At 45.7% G+C, this 24,070-nt stretch overlaps 5 protein-coding genes across 5 annotated transcripts; 1 reads left to right on the forward strand and 4 right to left on the reverse strand.

The window, feature by feature from the left end:
* Positions 1-9,664: 9,664 nt before the first annotated feature.
* On the reverse strand, positions 9,665-12,217 carry HD556DRAFT_1247247 (uncharacterized protein; the record flags this gene model as incomplete). Its single annotated transcript, XM_041298685.1, is given in 9 exon segments — positions 9,665-10,048; positions 10,111-10,589; positions 10,605-10,773; positions 10,823-11,039; positions 11,093-11,360; positions 11,408-11,510; positions 11,558-11,848; positions 11,897-12,130; positions 12,182-12,217. The coding sequence occupies 9 exon segments, from the start codon at positions 12,215-12,217 to the stop codon at positions 9,665-9,667; spliced, it is 2,181 nt and encodes a 726-aa protein (XP_041154513.1).
* Positions 12,218-14,228: 2,011 nt separating this feature from the next.
* Positions 14,229-14,627, forward strand: HD556DRAFT_1247281 (uncharacterized protein; the record flags this gene model as incomplete). The annotated part of the gene is made up of 1 exon (XM_041298691.1): positions 14,229-14,627. One exon carries the CDS (start codon positions 14,229-14,231, stop codon positions 14,625-14,627), a length of 399 nt encoding a protein of 132 aa, XP_041154514.1.
* Positions 14,628-15,174: 547 nt separating this feature from the next.
* HD556DRAFT_1449070 (uncharacterized protein) lies at positions 15,175-17,384 on the reverse strand (the record flags this gene model as incomplete). Its single annotated transcript, XM_041307535.1, has 7 exons — positions 15,175-15,460; positions 15,511-15,562; positions 15,625-15,962; positions 16,074-16,753; positions 16,808-16,901; positions 16,951-17,219; positions 17,280-17,384. 7 exons carry the CDS (start codon positions 17,382-17,384, stop codon positions 15,175-15,177), a joined length of 1,824 nt encoding a protein of 607 aa, XP_041154515.1.
* Positions 17,385-17,613: 229 nt separating this feature from the next.
* HD556DRAFT_1449071 (uncharacterized protein) lies at positions 17,614-19,868 on the reverse strand (the record flags this gene model as incomplete). The annotated part of the gene is made up of 5 exons (XM_041307536.1): positions 17,614-18,484; positions 18,548-19,235; positions 19,287-19,431; positions 19,484-19,672; positions 19,725-19,868. The coding sequence occupies 5 exons, from the start codon at positions 19,866-19,868 to the stop codon at positions 17,614-17,616; spliced, it is 2,037 nt and encodes a 678-aa protein (XP_041154516.1).
* A 2,164-nt stretch (positions 19,869-22,032) lies between these two features.
* On the reverse strand, positions 22,033-22,552 carry HD556DRAFT_1210368 (uncharacterized protein; the record flags this gene model as incomplete). The annotated part of the gene is made up of 3 exons (XM_041296552.1): positions 22,033-22,250; positions 22,299-22,419; positions 22,475-22,552. Coding segments are annotated over 3 exons (417 nt in total), but the record flags the coding sequence as incomplete, so codon positions are not given.
* Positions 22,553-24,070: the final 1,518 nt, after the last annotated feature.

Genomic DNA, 24,070 nt, shown 5'->3' on the forward strand with positions numbered 1-24,070 from the left:
GGACATCGTAAATATACCTTCGGACATTGTTTCCCGCGCTCGGACTATTGATCACACACCACTCACTTACCCCCAAGACTATTCCCAGATCGCAGACCCCTGGGTCGAACGCACTTGTCAGGCAAGTATAGCAGACTAGGCAGTGCAAAGACCACAACACAAATATATCAGTTTGGAGCCATCTTCGTATAGCCCCACTCTGTATTGTAGTTTCTACATCGGGTAGAAAATGAAGAGGCTGGATGACAACATGACTTGCAAGACGAGGGCTAGATTCTGAAACAATTATTTCGACGATCTTTCCAATAGACATCTGAGATTGCATAAGATAACAGCAGCATGGCAAATGTAAAATCCTCACCTCAACAGGCAGCTGTCCGTTGCCACGCAAAATTGCATATTTATCAATGGCGACCTTGTCCCCATTCACAGCAATGACCGAAGACGCTTGAAATACAGTGTTGTTTGACTTTGTGTCTGGCTGGAGCATGCTCGAGCGTGTTGACGTCCATGGCACAGGCGAGGTCTTTGATGAAGTTGGAACTGTTGCCATGCCTCAAAAATTACATACATGAGAATTAAGAATGGTCATGTTGCGACAAACTCACCTGGATGATTCTCGTGCACTGTGGGAACACCCAAGAGGTGCCGCTGCTCTGGGTGATTGGCAATATAGTTGAGGATGAGCCCCTTCAGTGACAAATTCTGTATTATACGGGCCACCCGACCTACATAATATCCCATATCAGACGGGCCAGCGGACCATGGGCCCATGTTGTGTATATCCTCGATGATGACGGATGGGCCGGGTAACATATTATTTCCGATGGAGATGGGTGGGCCCATGTATGCCAATGATATATATATCCTTGATGTTGACGGATGGGCTGGGGGAATATGATCATTCATGGAGATGGGTGGGCCCATCTGGGTAATATGTAGAGTAGAATATTATAGACAGCTGGGCTGAAGAGAGAGGTAAGGCAAATATTGTTATATAGATGGGTGGGCCGACAGGGGTGTATTACATATACAGGTGGGCTGGGGTAGCGGAATATTACATAGACGGGTGGGCTGATGTGGGGCATATTACATATACGGGTGGGCCGATGTGGGGAGTATTACATATACGGGTGGGCCGACATAAGGGATATCAAATAGATGGGTAGGCCGAGGGTGCGACAAAATATTTATTACATAGACAGGTGGGCCGAGGTGGTGGAATATCACATATACGGGTGGGCCGACATAAGGGATATTAATTAGACGGGTGGGCCGAGGGTGTGATAAAATATTTATTACATAGACAGGTGGGCCGAGGTGGGGTATAATTATATAGACGGGTGGGCCGATGTAGGATGTATTACATAGACGGGTGGGCCAATGTGGGGGATATTACATAGATGGGTGGGCTGATGTGGGGGAATTGTACATAGATGGGTACATATATGGGTGAGCCTAGATATGTTTCATCAAGACATACAGCTGATGTAGCCACCAGCGAATCAAATATGTAGGATACATGCACACTATGAGTGCATATACCTACCATTGACCACTGAAATCTAAACCCATAAGCACGAAAACATGAATCGACCATGTGTGGCATTGACCAATAATCAAGTACTGAAGTGGGAAAACCCCACACCTGAACCCTGGTGTGCAACATATCCTATTTCTACACACGGACACCAGAAGCACAACACTCGCAAAAATATAAATGTCAAATTTTCACAGTGCCGAACCCCGAACCCTGAGATTTTACCAACTCCCGAACCCCGAAATTGTGGACTGCCGGGTCTCGGGGGTCGGGGATTGGCACTCGGGACTTGGGAAATTTGGGGAGATCAATAAAATTTGATCTACAATAAATTTGATTTACAAACAAATTGATTTACAAACTTTTGAAAGATATCTGTTGTCTCACATATCGAGTCCCGAGTTCCAGGACCCCCAAACCCCGAAACCCGGGACCCAGCAGTCCACAATTTCGGGGTTCGGGGGTTGGTAAAATGTTTATGGATATATGAAAGGTTGATTCAAACATGTTTGAAAGATGTCTTTCATCTCAAAAATCGAGTCCTGAGTTCTGGGTAAGACATCTTTCAAACATGTTTGAATCAACCTTTTGTATATCCATAGACATTTTACCACCCCCAAACCCCAAAATTGTGGACTGCCGGGTCTCGGGTTTCAGGGTTCGGGGGTCCCGGAACTCAGGACTCAATATGTGAGACAACATATCTTTCAAAAGTTTGTAAATCAATTTGTTTGTAAATCAAACTTATTGTAGATCAAATTTTATTGATCTCCCCAAATTTCCCAAGTCCCGAGCACTGACCCCCGACCCCGAGACCCGGCAGTCCACAATTTCTGGGTTCGGGAGTTGGTGAAATGTTTATGGATATATGAAAGGTTGATTCAAACATGTTTGAAAAATGTCTTTCATCTCAAAAATCGAGTCCCAAGTTCCGGGTTAGTGCCGAAGCTTGAAACTTGAAATCAGTGGAAAATGAAATCTTGCAACAATGTACACATGAAGATGTTTCATTTCCTTTGACAATTCACCGAGTGTCTTGTACTAACCTGACAACACAGTCCGGGCTTCAGGCTTCAGGGCTCGGTACACGACACTTGGGGAATTGTGAAATTTCTATTTCCTTGGACATTTCACTGAGTTCCGAGTTCCGGGTGCCAAATTCCAAGTTCCGAGCGCCAAGTTCCGAGCTCCGAGTGCCGAGTGCCGAGTGCCGAAGCTCAAAACTTGAAATCAGTGGAAAACGAAATCTTGCAACAATGTACACATGAAAATGTTTTATTTCATTTGACAATTCACTGAGTGTCTTGTACTAACTCAGGGAATTGTGAAATTTCTATTTCCTTAGACATTTCACTGAGTTCTGAGTTCCGAGCGCCGAGTTCTGAGTTCCGAGCGCCAGATGCTGAGTGCTGAAGCTTGGAACTTGAAATCAGTGGAAAACAAAATCTCGTGACAATGTACACATGAAAATGTTTCATTTCCTTTGACAATTCACCGAGTGTCTTGTACTAACCTGACAACACAGTCCGGGCTTCAGGCTTTGGGTTTCGGGGCTCGGTACATGACACTCGGGGAATTGTTTATGGAAATGAAACATGTTCATGTGTACATTGTTGCGAGATTTCATTTTCCACCGATTTCAAGTTTCAAGCTTTGGCACTCAGCCACTGGTCAGTAGTCAATATAGGCAAATGGTAATGAAAAATGAAAGTTGTTATTACACTTAACTTCCTTACCGAAGGTTGTAGTCCGATGTAGGACACGAGCTGGCGCTGGGCTCGTATCGAGCTATTTTACAGTACACATCAAATACCCGTCACATGCTAATCACTTCCTGATGTTATCCGACGCTAACCCGCCAACCCGACGTTTAGGCCGTATCGGACCCGATGTTTTCCCGCGCACTTGTCCTATCCGTGTCCCATCCTGTCTTGCTAGCCCCACTAGGTGTGTAGTTGATGATTTCGGACATTACTCACGTCGTAGCCAGCGCTATTACATGTTTTCCCATAGTCCGCAGCACCTCATGTTTATTTACATGTACTTCAGATCTGAAATACTCCGCCGCTACTTTCGCCTACGGGTTCCGCATTTTCTACGTACTTACATATATATTGGACTGACCTCGAGCATTATTCATTATCCAAGTAGAGGGGAGCAGTTCCCCGACGCTTAGTGGTCAAACCCGATATTTCGTAGTTCTTAGTTGATATTGCGAATATCATCGCTCTTTCATTATCCGTATCAGTCATTGTTATTATTGCGCACACCGCTCGCTCTTCCGACGCTCACTATAGTGTTACTATTAGTTTCCGACACCCCGAACCCGAACCCGATAACCCGAAACCCCGAAAACATCGGACCCGACACTTTTGCATCGGACATCGTAATTATACCTTTGGACATTGTTTCCCGCGCTCGGACTATTGACCCCACATTACTCACTTACCCCCAAGACTATTCCCAGACCGCAGACCCCTGGGTCGAACGCACTTGTCAGGCAAGTATAGCAGACTAGGCAGTGCAAAGACCACAACACAAATATATCAGTTTGGAGCCATCTTCGTATAGCCCCACTCAGTATAGTTGTTTCTACATCGGGTACCAAGTATCAGAACCGAGTACCGAGTACCCGACTACTGATTCTCGGGTATCGAGTATCAGAACCAAATACCGAGTACTGATTCCCTTGTACCGAGTACCAAGTAACGAGATAACCAATTGACAAGAAAAAACTACCAATACACTCACCTTGGCTCGGACTACAACTTTTGTTCAGGAACTTAAACATAATAATAACTTTCATTTTTCATTATTGCCGATGTTTCAGATTTCTTTAGCTTATATCTCGGTTAAATGATAACTGATGGACAAGAAAAGACTACCAATACACTCCCCTAGACTCGGTGTAGAAACAACAATACTGAGAGGAACAATAATGCTCCTGACTGTATCTGTAAATGTTGTAAGGTCGCGCGTTGCCTAGTCTGCTATACCTGAGACGACAAGTGCGTTCGACCCTAAAGGGGAAGCGAGTGCAGCAAGGATCTAGTAGTGTGTGCTGAAGGCACTACTGGTTGGCTGATGCGAAGCGCGAGAAAGCGCGCAGGTGCGCGCGAGGCGCGGGAAAGCGAAGGTACGCGCGTGAGCGGAAACAAGTGATAGTAAGAGTGAGTTTGCTTAAGTGGTGATTAGATACTAGACAAGAGATACGAGCGCGAGGTGTCAAAGAATAGATTTCTACTATGTTCTCCTAGGTAGTATGTGGGTGGTAAGTGGGAGGTAGAGTCCAAAGTTCGAAAGTTTCTAATAGTATGTAATGCTGGCGCTTATATACGGCGCCTAAGCGCTGTCACACGGAGCCGAAGCGCTACCGAGTAAGGTATGTAAAGCTATATGTAAGTAAGGGTCCAAAATAAAGGTGGAATGATATGTAAATAAGGGAAATGGAAATACACGCACTAGAGAGCTTGGTGGACAGTGGATGGATGCTTCCGGAAGGCTGGCGCTATAGGGCGATCAAGCGTGGGAAAGCGCGCGCGCGTATACATCGTAAAGCGCGGGAATGGTGCGCGCATGGCGCGCATTGCGCGGGAAAGCTGCGCCTCATATAGGGATAGCTGCAGATAGCACACAGAATGGTGCTGCAAGTTCGTGCAATGAACTCCCTAGTGGAAAGTGCCATATCACACCATGAGAGGCATGAGTCTCTACACCGAGAATCAGTAGTCAGGTACTCAGTACTTGGTTCTAATTCTCGGTACCTGTGAATCAATAGTTGGGTACTCCAGCCAATAGTCCCGAGTCCCGAGTACTGATACTTGGTATTCAGTAGTCAGGTTTGGAACTTGGGTCTTGGTTTGGTTATCATTTGACTGAGATATTGGTAGGCAATATTGGCACTTGGAGCTCGAATACTGACTATCAACTATCAAGTGTCGGGACTTGGTAATCGGTAGTTGAGACTTGGTGCTTAAATGGATATTGCATATATACATAAAAATACAAAATATGTTCCTATGTGTTCATTTCTAGGTGAATAGACTTTGAAATTATATCTCAATCATCTATTCAACAATAGAAACAATGTATCAGGAGCTCAGGACCATAGGATAATCCTTTATTGTATAGTGTACCTCCCCCTCTTCTGGTGGTTCACCTGCTGGGGTTTTTTCCCTGTAGGACTGGACCTCAAGGACTGTAGGGAGTCTATTCCTGAGCATATTCGGAGTAGATATATCATATAACCAGCCCAGGACACACAGGATCCTTTTCCAGGAACAAAGCATAGACAATTGCACTTGTGACATTTTTTTACGATTTCCAGTATCTTGCCCTTGCATCCATGATCCAACCTTTTAATATAGAATGAGCATAGCTTATATTCTTGCTTCTTATGACCAAGATCAGCTCACAATAGGCTGGAGTTTGTGAGCTAGTGTGTATACTTGCCATTTCGCCTGATAAGGGGCCCATGCCTTCAAAACATTGAATCTTCATAATCAGAAACCTGGGGTACATTTCAAATATCTTAAGTATCATAGACATAAATTTACAGACAAATCAACCAAGAATTGAGTACTGAGGAAGTGAAATGGGTAAGAAATTGAGTATGGGAAACTTCAAAGACCCAAAGCATCGAAAATGGTTAGTTGAGCAGTGGTAGGACTTTAATGCTGGGTCAACTCATATTTTCACTATATCCCTTCTACCCACCCCCTACCCTCAGGGCAGTAGGCAGTATGGGTTCCTTGGGTAGTTTACGATCTATCCTACATATTTGTAATGATATTTTCGGCCTGAATCATATATAAATGTGACTTTGTATAAAAGATGTCTATTGTCACTCTCCACACATATGTCATTTTGCCTATCATTACATCAATCCTTCATGAATCTTTCTAAGCTTTTAAGCTATTATAATGGATGTATATGGGTGTTATTCCAGGTCTCTGATCACATCACAGGCTTGTTATGTTGGATATCTTGACATAATGTGCAAGTCTCGCTATCAATATTCATTCTTTTATCTTTAGACTCACTTACTGCACACATGTATTTCATTTGTCATTATTGATGTTTCGGATTTCTTTAGCTTATATCTCGGTCACATGGTAACCAATGGACGAGAAAAGACTACAAATAAACTCACCTAGACTCGGACTACAACCTTCATTAAGCTGACTACTGATTCCCGGGTACCGAGTATCAAAACCAAATACTGAGTACCAATTACCATGTACCGAGTACTGCGTAATGAGTAACAAGATAACCAATTGACAAGAAAAGACTATCACTACACTCACCTGGACTTGGACTACAACCTTCGGTAAGGAAGTTAAGCATAATAACAACTTTCATTTTTTCATTATTGCTGATGTTTTGCTGAATGACAAGGAAAGACTACCAAGACACTCACCTTGACGTGGACTACAACTGTCATTTTTCATTATCATTTGCCTATATTGACTACCGAGTCTCGAGTACCGACCACTGACCACCGATCACCGATCACCGATCACCGATCACCGATCACCGATCACCGAGTACTGAGTGCTGACAAATACAATTCCCAAGTTATTTGAATCCTACACCAATGGATAATACATACAAATACAATTCGTGTCCATTTGAAGTACCGGGTTTCAGGTTTTGACACTCGAAACTCGGTGATTTGTGCAGTGAGTGAAAAATGGACATGTTGTGTACATGATTTTGGGTTTTGGGTTTCGGCCCTCGGCCCTCGGCACTCGGAACTCGATGATCTGTGTAATGTAAATGAACAATGAACATGTTGCACACCAGGTTTCGAGTTTTGGGTTTCGGCACTTGAAACTCGGTGATTTGTGCAACAAGTGAAAAATGGACATGTTGCATACATATTTTCGGGTCTCGGGCTTCGGGTTTCGGCACTTGGCACTTGGCACTTGGTTATTTGTGTGATATAAATGAAAAATCAACATGTTGCACACTGGGTTTCAAGTTTCGCGCTTTGGCACTCGAAACTCGGTGATTTGTGCAGTGAGTGAAAAATGAACATGTTGTGTACATATTTTCAGGTCTCAGCCCTCGGCACTCGGAACTCGATGATTTGTGTGATATAAATGAAAAATCAACATGTTGCACACTGGGTTTTAAGTTTCACGCTTTGGCAGAACTCGAAGCTGTTGATTTAGATATCATCCGAAACCCGAACACCTGAATGTCAAATTTTCAGTGCCGAACCCCGAGTGCCGGTGCCGGGTGCTGAGTCCCGAAGCCCAGAACTCAGGATTTGACATTTGAGACGAATGAAATTTTTCAGACATGTTTGAATTAACCTACGTATATCTATAAACATTTCACTAACCCCCGAACCCCAAAAGATATTTTTGTTGTCTTACATACCGAGTTCCGAGTTCCGGGACCCCCGAACCCCGAAACCTGGCAGTCCACAATTTCGGGGTTTGGGGGTTGGTAAAATGTGTATGGATATATGAAAGGTTGATTTAAAACCTTCAAACCCCAAACCGAGATTTACCAACCCCCAAACCCCGAAATTGTGGACTGTGTGCAGTGAGCGAAAAATGGACATGTTGTGCACATATTTTCGGGGTTCGGGGTTCGGGTTTCGGCCCTCGGCCCTCGGAACTCGATGACTTGTGTAATATAATTGAAAAATGGACATGTTGCACGCTGGGTTTCGAGTTTTGGGTTTTGGCACTCAAAACTCGGTGATTTGTGCAACAAGTGAAAAATGGAAATGTTGCATACATATTTTCGGGTCTCGGGGTTCGGGTCTCGGCCCTCGGCACTCGGAACTCGATGATTTGTGTAATATAAATGAAAAATGGACATGTTGCACACCGGGTTTTGAGTTTCAGGTTTTGGCACTCAAAACTCGGTGATTTGTGCAACAAGTGAAAAATGGACATGTTGCGCACATATTTTCGGGGTTCGGGGTTCGGGTCTCGGCCCTCGGCACTCGGAACTCGATGATTTGTGTGATATAGATGAAAAATCAACATGTTGCACACTGGGTTTCAAGTTTCACGCTTTGGCACTCGAAACTCGGTGATTTGTGCAGTGAGTGAAAAATGGACATGTTGAACAATGGGTTTCAGGGTCTTGGGTTTGAAAAATAGCATAATAACAACTTTCATGTTTTCATTATCATTTGCCTATATTGACTACCGAGTCCGATAAGGGACCCCTTGGATGATCCATTGCTCAATGAAATACTACCTGATTGGAAGTGTGCTGGTTATCAGATATTCATTTGTCGACTCCCGGGTCCTGGAACTCAGAAGTCGGTATGGTTGACCCAAATTTTGGTGGTCAGAACTTGGTGTCTCGTAGGGCAACACAAGCTTCGCACCCCGGATTCCAAATTCTGCAAGACAACCTGTGCACCATCAAAGGCCATGTCAGGAGATCACCTGCTGCTCCGGGAACTCGGTAACTTTGATTTATTACCTCCTCTGAGTACGGTTGACCCAAAGGTTGGTAATTGGAACTTGGCTTCTCGTAGGGCAACACAAGCTTCGCACCCCGGATTCCAAATTTTGCAAGACAACCTGTGCACCATCAAAGGCCATGTCAGGAGATCACCTGCTGCTCCGGGAACTTGGTAACTTTGATTTATTACCTCCTCTGATTTGGTTGATGTACAACTACCTCAGCTCCATCATGTCTACAATTATGATACACATGGGCCCACCCATCTATATTTTATACCACCCTTGGCCCACCCATCTAATACAACATCCCATACAACACCCTTGGCCCACCCGTCTAATTAATATGCATCTGGGCCTACCCGTCTAATACAATATTTTATAATACCCTCGGCCCACCCGTCTAATTTAATATGTGTCTGGGCCCACCCGTGAATGTGATAACAAGTACCTACCCATCTATCTCATACACATCTACCTTAATACACCCATCTGCATAATATCCAACTACCTCGGCCCACCCGTCCACCTAATATTCATGTACATCGGCCCACTCATCTACTCTATATATTCCCTGCATGGGCCCACCCGCCTCCATCGGGAATAATTTGCCTCCCGGCCCATCCGTCATAGTCGAGGATATTTTTATCATGGGCCCATGGTCCGCTGGCCCGTATCATACGGGATATTATGCATGTCCGTTCCCTCGTATTATATGGAGATAGGTCACTGTAATATGTGTGAGGACACCTGGAGCAGCATGCACCCACTGCTTGCTTTTTGACTCCATCCAAAACCCCCCAGTAGTGACATGCTTGAGAATATCATTATATGCAAACACATTGCATGAGTCGTGACTCGGCGCTTGACGGTTGCTATGAACACAGCTGAGTCGGAAGATGTGGTTGAAGGACTCGAAGTGTTCAGTTGAGAACAAGATAGGTGGCCCAAACCTTCGGATATATGCCAGAATATGGAGTAAAAAATGAAATTTTGATTTGGTCAGGATAATGCTAGGCGCACACTGAACTGAGATGTTGAGGAAATCGTCAATAGTGCAAGTAAGACAAGCCTGGTATCGCAGACATGAAATGAGTTTATATTCGTGGATCAGGGTTGGGGAAGGTAGCATACCAGATATTCCTCGACATCATCAATTCTCGTATGCCACAGCAAGACCACTAGCTGTCCAATGACAGTCCATCCATTCAGAACAGCGGATGGAACAAGATCGTATATAAGAAAAGGCATGAGCTGAGCAAGACTCTTGAAGTGTTTGCCGATCAGACTACCACTGTACCGACAGATATACTCTGCGCCAAGAGTGGGTGAATTGAGGCCGTCTTTGTTGATATTGTCCAATCTGGCTTGGAATGTCTTGACAAGGTGCGCTTTGTCAAGGATCCAGATAGTCTGACCCCAAAAGTACTTCACAATGCCAAGGAGAATGGTATGAAGAATCTCTGTTGGCGTGTCTTGATGGATGTTGAGCCCTGTCATGCTAAGCAAAGGGTTAATATAATCCTCAACAGAGAGACCGCCCAGCATTTCCTCGAACTCCCTCTCCAATGTCTGTCGGACTTCTCGTTTGTTGATCGCCGGTTTCCCAGGTTCTCATTTCTGCAGACGCTTCCTGTGTTCCAGGAGGCGGTTTATAATCGATGCAGAGGTAGTGTCACGGGTGCCAGTCGACGAGACAGCATTCTGGACTTTTGTAGTTCCACCAGACAACTTCAAAAGCTCAATCTGCTCGAGAATCTGCTGAATCGTTTCTTCTGGTCGGTGAAGCTCTCCAATCTGATCCAGCGCTTCAGAAAGTTGATCACCGGCAAATACAAAGGCTTACCTCGAATAGTTTAAGATACCCTTCATCAGACTGTTTCATAGATGTCGTCCCTCCTACTTTGCATGTGCGACAGAAGTAATTGCAGTGTAAACCGCCGTGGCTACACTCTTCCGCCTGCATGGGGTTATCTCCTGCTTCAAATAGGCCATAAGGGATAAGCATAACCTCATCTTTATATTTGCAGTCGTATGCAACAATGCCCTCATCTGCGGCAGCCCTGATGGACACATCAACATGACAAATCGACTGAAGAAATTGAAACAAACAAACCTGATTGACTCTTTGACGCCTTTGATGATCTCCATGGGTAAAGCATGCAGTGAGGATGACACAAAACGAACGCAGAATTCCTTTTCAAGCATCTCACGCGGCATGGAGGCATTAGACATGTACACCGCGTGATGTTTGTTCCACTGCTTCGACACATTCCCAGAGACATCGTCCATGAAGATTATGAGGGGAACAGTGAGGACAAGTCGACCATTTGACTTTTCACACAGTGGGTTGGGCATTTCTGCAGCAAAGGATTGTGATGTCGCTAGAAACCTATGAGTAGTCACCTAAACGGAAGTAGAAGTTACCTACGTGTAAACCCACACAAATGTATGTCAGTCTGCAAGTCTATGTAGGTCCATTGAAACGATGAAACTTCCAATATGACGCGCTCAGGATCTACTGCAAAACCTGCCTGGAAAGATATAAATCTTAGAATTCAGACTCGGATGGTGATCATACCTCCGTCCGTACAACTGGATGTCCCAATGCAAGGACCTGCAATAATGCTCGCTCAGTGTCACGGCTAGAGACATTGCCTTGAAAGAAACATGTAGGAATAAAAAATCCAGTTGTTGACTGAAGCAGCTCATTCCGGAAGTAGATATTGTTGTTGACACGAACGGATGGGACAGGTAGTTCTTTGGGAAGTTCATGCAGCATCTTCAATCCATGGTGCACTTGAGACATATTCCCTCTCCCATCTTCAGGATAGTCATGCATGCAGAAGCAAGTGAGAGGATTGGAATAGTCCTGGTGAGGGAGATCAATCAGTGTCGACACTAAAGCAGATGCACGTACCTTAGCGATCGCAGAGCCGATTGAGTTTATATAAAAGATATTACCAGAAGATGCTGTAACCTTGCAAGTTGGATTCCCGATGCAGCTACGAACATGATCTTGGGCTTTGCGAAGCACATACAAGGTAGGCACATTTTGAGCGCCCATTTCACGTGCCCAACTGAGCACAGCTTTTTTCTGTGCCTCTGAAAATTGCAGGCACATTGAACCAAAGAGGAGGTCCATGATAAAGGTCTAACAGGGTTCCGTAAATTCATTAGTATATCAAAATGGAATGAAACATACTGCTTTCGAAGGCCATGGATATGTGGAATCATCCATGCACAGTTGATTATTGATGTGATCCTCTGCAGAATAATTAGTCATTTGTCACATGACATACACAGTATCTAGATACCCTTGTCTTCCAATAAAAGTCCAAATTCATTGTCGTCGGGAGGAGGGTCCAGCATGTCATCATCATCGAGTCCAAGTTCATCTGCGAGTGGCTGAAGAGAGCACGTAAAGAGTGTATCCCCCTGGTTTCGAGCAGCAATAAGTTCACTGTAAAGGTCAGGTTCCTCAATTGCAAACATTCGTGTTGATGGATCCCACAGTTGCGGTAATTGTTCGTGGTCATAGTCGTTGTTATCATCCTCCGTGCTCGTCACCAAAGGGGAGGAAGGTGTTATTGGTCTTTCTGGGTCTTCCAGTGGTGGTATATCATAGACCAGGCGGGAATGAACAGCGGGAGTGAGAGGAGGTGATAGTGACTGGGCAGGCAGTGATCGATTTTTCTTCTCCTGAGTGCGCAAACTAAGAATAAAGCTATCTTTGTGAAGTTTTGTAGCGCAGTGCTCAGTAACATGACAGGCCTTCATAGCTCGCAGCTTCCCATTGCGCTGCGGGCATACCTTGCATACCACACATCCGCCAAGTTTCCCCAATGAAAATACTAAAAAAAATATCACTGTAAGTTTGTTACTGGCATAAAAGGAATTCATACCTTGGGGATCAAGGGGAATTGACTGCTGACAACCTGTCCTGGCCATGGTATGTTTCAGAATGCTCAAAGCAAAGGCCAGAGTTAAAAAACAGACGACACACTGCAAACATGTTTGATTAAGTTTAATTGATCACGATTCACTGGCACCTTCAAGCTTCAATGTTTCAATGTTGAACGGACTGTCATCCGTGGGAATATTAACTTGTCTTCGATCAACAAGGTTGAACAACTCTTATCTGCACGGACACATGTCTATTGTCACCAGTATCATCCACACCTCACCTCTCCCAGCCAATGAAGGCACTGGCTTCACGCCCATTTCTCTCTCCATGTTAAGAACGTGCTCAAGGGTCGGATCCGAAGGGCTTGGCTTCAGCTCGTGTGCTGCACCCCTTACCCGAGTACGTGCCCCTAACTTCCGAGGGTTGTCGAACGATGTCCAAAGGTTACCGGACGATGTCCGGAGGGCGTCGGGCGATGTCCGGAGTCCGATGTCCGATGCGCGGGAATTCCAGCGGACGTTCGGGAACAAGAGATAAGACTAATCCGGACGAAGTCCGAACTAGAAAGGAAACAGCGGAGGACTACCAGAGGTAGAGGCGGAGGTGACAAGTCTATAGGAGTCAATCCTAAGACGAGCGGAGGTCGACGAGAGAGAAACTCAAGTCGGACGGAGGAGGGAATGAGCAGAGTCTAAGATGATATTCGAACTAAGGATGTACATAGATTCTACAGGGTTTATATACTACTGAGGACTTATCGGAGAACAGAGATGCGCAGTCCGAAGCTATATGAAGCTGTGGACGGAGCGTATAGAAAAGTCAAACACTAGTCTATTGGAAAATAGTAAATGAACCCGGAGATTAGAACAGATGAAAATAAAGGCGGAAATGAAATGAGGTACGGAAAATGATATGGTCTAACTGGAGTAGGAACGTACAAAGGGATAAGGCACGGAAGTTAGACGCGGGTCGGATCCGGACATAGATAGACGTCGGCCGGATCCGGACATCCGGAAATGATGTGTGTGATAGGTCCGGGTCCGGAACGCGGGATATGACACTCCATATCTTTCCAAGGAAGTACAGCGCAGTCAGCACTGTTGAATTTTGGTGCCATTGTAAGTACTCTTTTTTATTCAGATTCCTTGACACCCTTCACCTTGTCTACTATAGCCACTACACGTCACAGTTCAACTACCGTGAGAATTTGGAGGGCAGGTGGTGCCTGTAATTCGCCATATTTCCTGGACAGAATCAATTTCAAATGTCGAGTCGCAGTCTGTCCCACAGCTCTTGGTGAGTCTCAAAGGGTGCACGGTGCTGACATACATTGAACCTTACATTCATGCAGATACCCTTCTTACCACTTCCGCCGTCTTTCAATCCCTTGTGCGAGGCTAGCTGGTCTGTGCTCGCCACACAGGTGGAAAGTTGGCTGGTTGACACCATTCGGGACGTTAGAGCGCCTGAGTGGGCTTGGGGCTGTAACGCATTCTGGATGGCATTCATTGCCGCCAATCCAGACTTTCCTCGGGGGTCCTGGCCTAACTGGAACCCTAAGATCAGTTTAGAAGGGAAATTTATCGAGTCTTGGACGGCGGACAACCTGACTATACCAGCTGATAGCCCTCTCAGTCAGCACATCCTGGATGAGATTCGCACAAGTATATGGAATGATTTTCAGCTTATTTTTCCTTTCCCCCATACTCGTAGCATTTTGTTTTTGTATAAATTATACTTGTAGATTAGATCAATCAACATGTATGCTCACCCTCATTCTGCCCACTCACGTTGTGAAGCACTTTGAGTAAATACGATAATACTACTAAGACTATTGCAAACGCACAATGCAGGTGTGGGGTAAACCAGACCTCAGCATTTGACCTTGTCACAATATTAGGCCATGATGGTTTGTAATATGTTGGTATCTGATAGTGTGCTGTCCCTGCCACCATGCTCGTCAGAGAGGATCCCAATCTCTGCTTGACCTTTGCTACCGATGTCCTATTGTGGTTTGCTTCATGCAGTCATTACAACATTGACGGAAATCCTTTGGTAAACGTATATATTTTGATAGTACTGGGGTTCTCACAGATCCTATAAAGGTATGATTATGCATGTTAGGTTCAGGTTTATCCTGATTAGCAGTGTAATACCCAGCGCACATCGGCATGACATCGGACATTCAAACGACACTTAGGATTTGTGAAGCATGCAATGGGGAAACTTGCACAAGTATCATAAAGAAATGTTCTTATATTTGACAGTTTCAACATTGAATATGATGGTAGTTAAAATTTGAGCTTATACAGGATAGTCTTACCAGCAGCATCAAGACTGAACATCAAAATTAGTATCTCCTTCTCGCAAAAAAGACCAGCAAGGAGATGTGAGGAGGAGGGACTTGACAGAGATCTGTGTCCCTCCGCAGAGACGGGAGACACGACAGTTAAGCGGCCGGGGGAGGAGGAGGAGGAGGAGGAGGAGGAGGAGGGACTTGACAAAGATCTGTGTCCCTCCGCAGAGATGGGAGACACGACAGTTAAGCGGCTGGGGGAGGAGGAGGAGGAGGAGGGACTTGTCAGTGGTGTCAGAAGACTCCACCTCCAACGTGATCGGTCTTTGACTTGCCAGTGAAAATGAGGTGCTGCTGGTCAGGTGGGTCTGCATCTGATAAGACTAAAATAGAACTAGATAAGAGCAAAAGTTAGTGAGCTTGAGAAAAGCACAAAATCACTTACCTTGCATGCATGACATTTGATAAGGTGATGACCATGATGGGCCTGAGGCCTGAGGCCTGTGTCCTAAGTGCTGGGTGCTGAGGTGCGAGGTGCTATCCAACTGCGCATTCCCGATCTCGTCCTTGATCATATCAACTTGGCTCTGAATATTGGACCGTGCCTTCTTCGTCTGCTTGCATTTGCCCGTGGAGGATGCAGCTTTAGATGTCGGCGCTGCAGGCGCCGATGACGACGACAGTCTAGACTGTGAGGACGACCCTGAAGAGCGGCGAGAGACAGGCTTGGGTGACGCCGTGCCTGGACGTTTCTTCGGATCAGCGAGTGCAAAGGAACTGCGACTGTCACGGTGGGAAGTTTGCAATTTTGGCGGGGGAGTGATAGAGGGGGATGGGGACAGGGACGGGGACAGGGACGGGGACAGCGATGGGGACGATGGAGGAGGTGGTCACTTCGATCTTGCAGGCCTAGACTTAGGTGGACTATCCAGGATGATGACATTAGGTTCGTCCCGGTAATCAGGCATCACAGGGTGATTGCGTGGTGGTAGGTCACCAAACAAAAAATCTGTCCCCTCCCCATCACTGGGAAGGGTAGAATAATCTAGCATGTTGATGTCCTCATCCTCATTGAGAGGAGAGTCAGAGGGGGGAGGTGTGCTGTGAGATTGAGTATGATACTGGGGGCGCTGGGCATGCTCCTCACGGTAGCCCATCTGATAGGGCTGAGGGGCGTGACTGAATCCATAGTGACTACTGGGAGGAGGATAAGTGCCGGGAGGATAAGTGCCGGGAGAATAAGTGCCGGGAGGAGGATAAGTGCTGGGAGGAGGATAAGTGCCGGGAGGAGGATGAGCGCCGGGAGGAGGATGAGCGCCGGGAGGAGGATAAGCGCCAGGAGGAGGATTAGCACTGGCAAGATTAGGCTGAGGATGAGTGCCAGGGGCATAGCCATACTGAGCGCTTCCAGAATTTGAGCCATTAGAGTATGAGCTCCCAGCTGAATGTGAGATTGAAAAAAAATTGGCGGCGTGGTCCATTCTTGGGTGTGATGAAACCATTCGAGAGGACAATGCTGGATTCCCCCTCAAAATGATAGCAAGATCGTTGTACCACGGAAATTCTTTGAGTACCTGCACTGTGAAATTTGTCAGTTAGACTATCTTAAATATGAAAGGGATACATACCACATAAATTCTGGGCAGCGTGTTCATCCTGCGGCAAAACACCAGCACCAGTGGCATGCAATCAATCATGGCATTCACAATATTTTTTTTGAGACTTTGAATAGATGTTAGTACATAGGGGGAGGACTATCAGACAAACTTACTCCTGGATGTGATTGTTCGTAAAGTCTTGGAATTTATCTGGTGCATTTGCATAGTGGTCCATATAGTCACCATCATCCTCAAAGACATGCTTGGCAATGATAGCGCAGATTGAGACTTTATCTTTGGCCGAGGGGCGGCCATCATCAGGGTGTGATTGTTTTACTTCAGAGGGGAATAATATCCGACAATCAGCTGAGTGGTCATGGAGGTAGTCAACGACCTTCTGGGTGCGGAAGGGAGCAGATAGCCATTGTATCTGAAACTTCGGCTGATCTGGGCCAGTAGTACTTCACAAACCTCGAGACTTGCCACCCCTTCCACAGGTTACAGGCCCTGACATTTGGTCCATGGAGATTCTCTCTTTTTGAAAGGGTGTCTGCAGCACTTTGAGTCGTGCAGAACGACGAGGAGGTCGTGGTCGAGCAGCAGGCATAATTTTCCAAGTCCGCTACGATGCCGAGTGTGCCGCATGTTCTGGTGGCTGTTCTTGCAGGCCTTACCTGAGTTTTGTTGAACTCTAGCCGGAAGTTAGCGAGCTTTAGCAATGTTTTAATTTCTACTCTGAGTACCATTAGTGTACAATGCAAATAGTAGTATGAAGAAAGATTTATGTATACAAGTACTGTTTCTTAAAAATCTCCATTCAACAAAAATACATGCAATTATATTATCTCCAGTGTCCTGATATCCATCATGTCGCCAACAGATGCCATGTCATTGACTTGTGCAATGATGTTATGATCTGACGTGATTCTCTTGTATTCTCCGTCGCGCTGCCGTGCTAAAAGAAATGCGCCAAACGGTTGTCCAAGGCGAACAATCAATTGCAATGCCCGTGAGTGAGATTCCGAATAAACTGGCTCGTTTTCTGAAGGGGGTAGCGTAGATTCAGATATGGACCAATCTTCCATGCTCTCTGCATCATCTGCAGCGTCAGGCAGCTCAAGGAGATGACGGCTCCATGTGCGGACAAGCAAGAACGTCCACCAAGCTGGCAGAGGCATTGCCCGCAAGAATTGAGTTAGCTTGTCTTCCGTGATTATATCCAGGTCACGAAGCCCATCTGCCTTGATTCTGTACGTGAAATGTATCCCCCTTTTCTGGCCAGGCTTCTGCCTAACTCCTGTCACAGGGAACACAATGCAAGGCAGATGCAACCAGCGGTGCACGAACCGTGGAGCGCTCAGGTAGTCAAGTGTCTGATACAACCTCGAAGCCGGCTCTAGAGCCACTGCATCTTGCAGAGAAGAGACCAATGACTGAATATCATCTTCTGATAGAGATGGCAACTCGCATGGGGGTGCTTTATACGAAGTGATGTCGGCTGGTAAACAGCTATTGAACTCTGATGGTTTCCCGACCCAGTCTAGTACAGTAATATCGCCCGACCAAGCTATGACCTTCCGCAGAAGTCTCCCAAGTGCGCACTGCTTCTTCTCGCCATAATCCACATGTAGGCGGACGCCGGATAATGAATAAGCGATATCTTCCGGTAATGTTGTGACACACGTGGATGCCCACTGGAGTATCTCTCTAGCACATTTCATCCCAGGACGGAAGGCAACAATTGCTCGTCAATCTATGCCTGTCGCATACTCCAACTCCTGCATGATCGCGACAGACTCCTTGTGGTTGGGAGAGCGATCGTCGAGACATAAAGTCCAATCCTTCTGATAAAAGAGAATGACTTGAGAAGCAAGGAGTTCTTGAGTTGTCCATCCGCGTGTGTTCCAATCACTATTTGCCAATGCGCCGGACTTCAACAAGGGTGGGACATCCGACAGGTAGACAATCGTGAGCGCTGAGTGTTGATACAAAGCAAACATGGAGTTGATGACTTCTTGATACTCGACACTATTGCTCTTGTCAATGCAACATGTATCGCTCCACGCCCAGCGATACCCTGCACGGCTAGCAATTTTGCAGAACGATTGCAACTTTACCATGCTGCCAATGGGATTCAGCTCGTACAAGACCTTGTCCTGGATATCCTGCAACAGTGTCTCCTTCCCTTCCCACCTGTGTGATAACATGGCATAACGGAAGTACATTGCGACTGTTTCATTGATGTGTTTCATTCTGAAGTCTGTATGTGTAATTGTTGATGAAACAAGCTCCTTATACTCTACACTTGTTTTGAAGGCGTTTATCTGCGCCTCTCGATCACATAAGAGCCCGGTGATAGTGTCGAGTGCACGAAATGATGCATTTTGTAGTTGAGCATCAATAACCTGTCGAATGTCATGTACTGCTTTGGATGGATTAAGATACTGCTGGCACAGCTCTACAAAAAGAGTTGAGCATGTCGATGCTCAGTACATTATTGGGGGCTTACTTTGAGTCAGAACGTCAGTGGCATCGTCCAATTTGGTCATCATGATTTGGAAGGCCTGGATTGCTTCATCATAGTGCTGTGCACCATGAAGCGCTGTGTGCTTCAAATTGTATCCAAGATAAGACGAAGGGTTGAGTTTGATGACCTAGGAACACCAAAATAAGTGTTGATTATGCAATGATAAAATGACATCGCACCTTTTGCGCATCGTGAAGTGCTTCGATCCATAACATTTTCCCAGACTTGGCCTTACTGCGCTTTGCAAAGATGGTATCAGATGCAGAATCCAGCTCGATCGCCACTGAGTATAGATCGATAGCTCTGTCATATTCACTTGCAGTGAAGGCAGCATCTCCATTGGCAGCACAGAGCACGCTGCATTCTTCCTTAAAAACTGAATGAGATTCAGGTGAGGATTGTAATATGGGTAATAATAACTGAAGACTTGCCAGTATACCAGTCAAGGGAGTCAGCCTTCGTAGTTATATCACCTACATCCATCATATGCTGGTACGATTCGATGGCTTCCCAAAGTCTACCTGCCTGAAGGAGTGCATGGCAACGTTTCTGGTTTGCAGTCATTCACAACGATGTAAGGTCCCAACTGAACAGCTGAAACAAAGCACCCGGTTGAACATGAAAATATTTTCGACTTCATATCAATGTACCACCACAAAGTTGTCATATCCAGAATGAACAGCTGATCGAGATGAGAAAATGTTCATCTGGACAGCCACAGTGAAGTGGTCAGCAGCTTCATTGTGACGGCCGCCATCTAAGGCATTGATCACCAGTTGGACTTGTAAGTATGCCTGATGTCCAGAGTTCAGATAATCAGTATGAATACACGAGCCTAGGCATCATCGGTGTAGAAACAACAATACAGAGAGGAACAAATGAGGCTCCTGACTGTATCTATAATGTTGTGAGGTCACGCGTTGCCTAGTCTGCTATACTTGAGACGACAAGTGCGTTTGACCCTAAAGGGGAAGCAAGTGCAGCAAGGATCTGGTAGTAGGCGCTACTGGTTGGCTGATGCGGAGCGCGTGAAAGCGCAGGTGGGCGCGACGAGGCGCGGGAAAGCGAAGGTGCGCACGAGGCGCGGGAAGCGCGCACGTGCGTGAGCGGAAATGAGAGAGAGTAAGAGTGAGTTTGCTTAAGTGATGATTAGATATTAGATGAGGTGAGAGATGCAAGCTGAGAGACGAGGTGCCGAAGAATAGATTGCAACTATATTCTGCTAGGTAGTAAGTGGGAAAGTGGGAGGTAAAGTGGAAAGTGAGTTAGGTGAGTAATATTATGTACTGCTGGTGCTTATATACGGCGCCTAAGCGCTGTCATGCGGAGCCAAAGCGCTACTGAGTGAGGTATGTAAAGATATATGTAAGTAAGGGTCCATGATAAGAATAAAGGTGGTATGATATGCAAATCAGGGCAAATGGAAATACACGCACTAGAGAACTTGGTGGACAGTGGATGGATGCTTCCAGATGGTGGGCGCTATAGGGCGCTCAAGTGCGGGAAAGCGCGCGCGTGTATACATTGTAAAGCGTGGGAAGTCATGCGCGCGTGCTGCGCATTGCGTGGGAAAGCTGCGCCTCGTAAGGGAATAGCTGCAGATAGCATACAGAGTGATGCTGCAAGTTCGTGCTGTGTACTCCCTAGTGAAAACTGCCATATCACACAATGAGAGGCATGAGTCTCTACATTGGGTCTCACTTCTACAATACAACATGCATGGATATCGTTCCGGCAAGTGGCAGAGAGCTCTTGCACGTGCATAATAGCTTTCTTATGCTGACCTGCATTAAAGATTGCGATAGCCTGAAAGCTGTGATGAAGACAGGAGTATGACAGAAAAATTAACGTGCCTTGATCAAGAGAAGAAAAATAATAATCTTTGAATCTTCGTTTGCGAAGGTGAACGCGAGATCAAATGCTTGCATTGAATCCCGGAAGTTCCCTTGTCCACCGAGGGCAATGCCCTTGGAGATACAACCTGTCAAAAAGGGCTGAATGCTGATGGACTATGTTGTGATGAGAGTTAGCATCTCATATTGGTATGTGCTGGATCGGTATATCTTACCTTGATCGCATCCTGAAGTGCGTGGTCCCAGTGGTGCTTGCATGCCATAACAAACGAGCGATTAGCATACGAGGTGTACTTGTTGGTATTAGCATTGATATCTTGTGTGAGAAGTTTTTCAGCAGTAGACAAATCCCCTGCGATGCATGCATTGCAGGCGAGTGTGTCAATGGCAAGAATCTGCAGCATGAAGCACGCTCAAATTGCGTTTTCAGAGTAAAATATGCAGATGTGCCCTTAAACAAGTGCCTTTGGCCTTGAAATAAAAAAGACGGATATGAGATGGGCATAGACGAGAAAATAACGGGAAAATACCTTTGATGTCTGTGCATTGATAGCTTCCTCTGGTAAAGCATCCTTGGGTACTGCCCGCTCTGAGATCATTATATCAATATGATCACTGAGGATGTGCTTATCATCCATGGAGAGAGTGACGCAATCCGTCAAGTGTGGATGTTGGAAAATGGCGATGGTTTGTCTATCTGAGAGCTGCCGAAAGCAGTCATCAGCATCCTCAGATGCAGAAACGACAGGTGTGACGGTGGGATAAATGGAAATGGTATTTATGTCGCTAGCATGACCTGGCCAGTATGAGGGTTCACCGACATGCTGCCATATGGTCGGATTCTCCCCATCGCTATTTGGGAGGTGGTGTGAAAAAAAAATGGCATGGTGAATGTGTGTGCAAGGCAATAGTGCAGTCGGGAGGTACCACAAATGAAGGGGAAATCTGAGTGGTTCTCCATTGAAATCTTGCGTCAAGACAATGCTTTCCACTTGGCCATCTAAAAAATGTCCACTAACAAGAGGTTTGTGGTGTATACCATCCGACGAGGCATTAGACAGACGGCACCCGACCGTAATGATATTTGGGTGCCCTACAATTCATGAGTATTGCTGTAATGAGACAATGCGTCGAGATTCACCTTCTTCAGGTGAGAAGAGGACAGCAGAACATGTGATCACTTGCTGCTCAGCAGCTGGCAGAATGGCAAAAATTGTGGAATGGGTTGCCAGAACACATTCTTTTCGGTGGCGTGACCAATCCTGAGTACTGTCACTAATAAAGGTGTCCATCATGCGACAGTCATAAAAGATTTACGATTTGAAGGTGTTCAGAAGTGTAATACCATGTGGATTGGCTGCAGCTGCACCGCTTCGAAGTGGGCCTGCGGCACACCTGTAAGGCAAATTAAGGCGAGGGATAGGAGAAACAGGCTTGAGATGAGTCCGTAGAAGGTCAGATGAGAAAGTGGCCGCTGGTCCTGGAGTTAGTTCATGACGAGTTTGTCAAACTTAAATATGGCTCGAGCACGCTTAGGTTTCAAGGTTTAGGTCAACAGGTTAGTACCCTTCACAAGGGTTTCGCGTGACAGAAGGACCACCCCACATTTAGAAATATTCATGGTTGTTCAGGCATCTCGGGATCCGCCAAGTTTCAGTGATTTGCTTCAGGCACTAAATTATAGTACTTACCCTTTCTAGCCAATTGAGCTTTAAAACGTCGTCAACAGCCAGAAGACACATGCATAAAAAAATGCTTTACCTGTACTTATTTGGAAGGATAAGCAGATTTTATACCTTCGGTTTGTATCCTCAGTAAAGCTTAGTGAGCCAATCGGAATCAACAGTTGACATTGTGGCCAATCATAGGACGTAGTAAGGTAGTGTTTGAGGTGATACTGAGGCAACTTTTGGGAGTACAGAACACAAATACCTAGTAAACGTATCCGAGGAGAAGGGTTCGGATTTGGAAGTTTCCTGGGGTAAGCTGATTACTAATTCTGCTTCCGTGCATTTTGTTCTCCAATAATCTGATGCGATGACATGCGGCAATGTTCAAACCACATAGAAGGGCTGGTAACCGCGAACACTGAGGGCATCTTATCCTTAGAATTGTCCACACGATAATGATTTGAACTGCCGTACTAGGTGAGAAGATATGATAATCATAACATACCTGCCTTGATCGCTCTGCAGTGCACTAGTGAGTCTGAGTGCTGTTAGCCTATTAATATAATCTGGGTTTCAAAATGTGGGTCGAATTTGACTCTTTCACGGATGCCTTCAAGACGTGGTTTGGCACAAAAACAACTGGACCAAGTTGCCAAGCATTAAGTAGCTGCTGAGCTACTATGTAAGGCTAGTAGTAGCCTAATACACCTTCATCGCCTCACAGATATGCATCAGATTCTTAAACTCAGATTCAACTCAACATGCCCAAAGGTCATCAATATCTTTGATCTGTTCAACCATGACGCAGCACTATATATAGATGACCAAATTACCCGAGTGGCTGTTTCAAGTTGGGAGTGCGCATGAAACAGCATCGCCCAAACGACTCAAGGTGCTGGTCATCTTTACAATGACTGAGCTTGCTGTAGCCTAGGCCGCTTCTCCTCAACTTGGGTAAAAATGGAACATAGAATAAGCCATAAATTTGACTGCTGCACATGTCCACTGTCGAGATAGTCAATAACATCATGCATATCAAGTACTCCAGTATGTAACATGCTATGTCTAATATGAATAGCCGCTGGCTTAGTATCAATTGTCACCCATCGTGTGATTTTTGCAATCCATTCGCATGCCTCCTTTTACCTCTTCCGTTTTGTTTCCACTTTCACGACACTATAATCAGCTGTACATGGCTGAGAGCGAATATTATTGGAAATACAACGGTTACATTGCTTGGCCT

Source organism: Suillus plorans, assembly GCF_016647745.1.
Source record: "Suillus plorans strain S12 chromosome Unknown HD556scaffold_83, whole genome shotgun sequence".
Classification (NCBI taxonomy): Eukaryota; Fungi; Basidiomycota; class Agaricomycetes; order Boletales; family Suillaceae; genus Suillus; species Suillus plorans.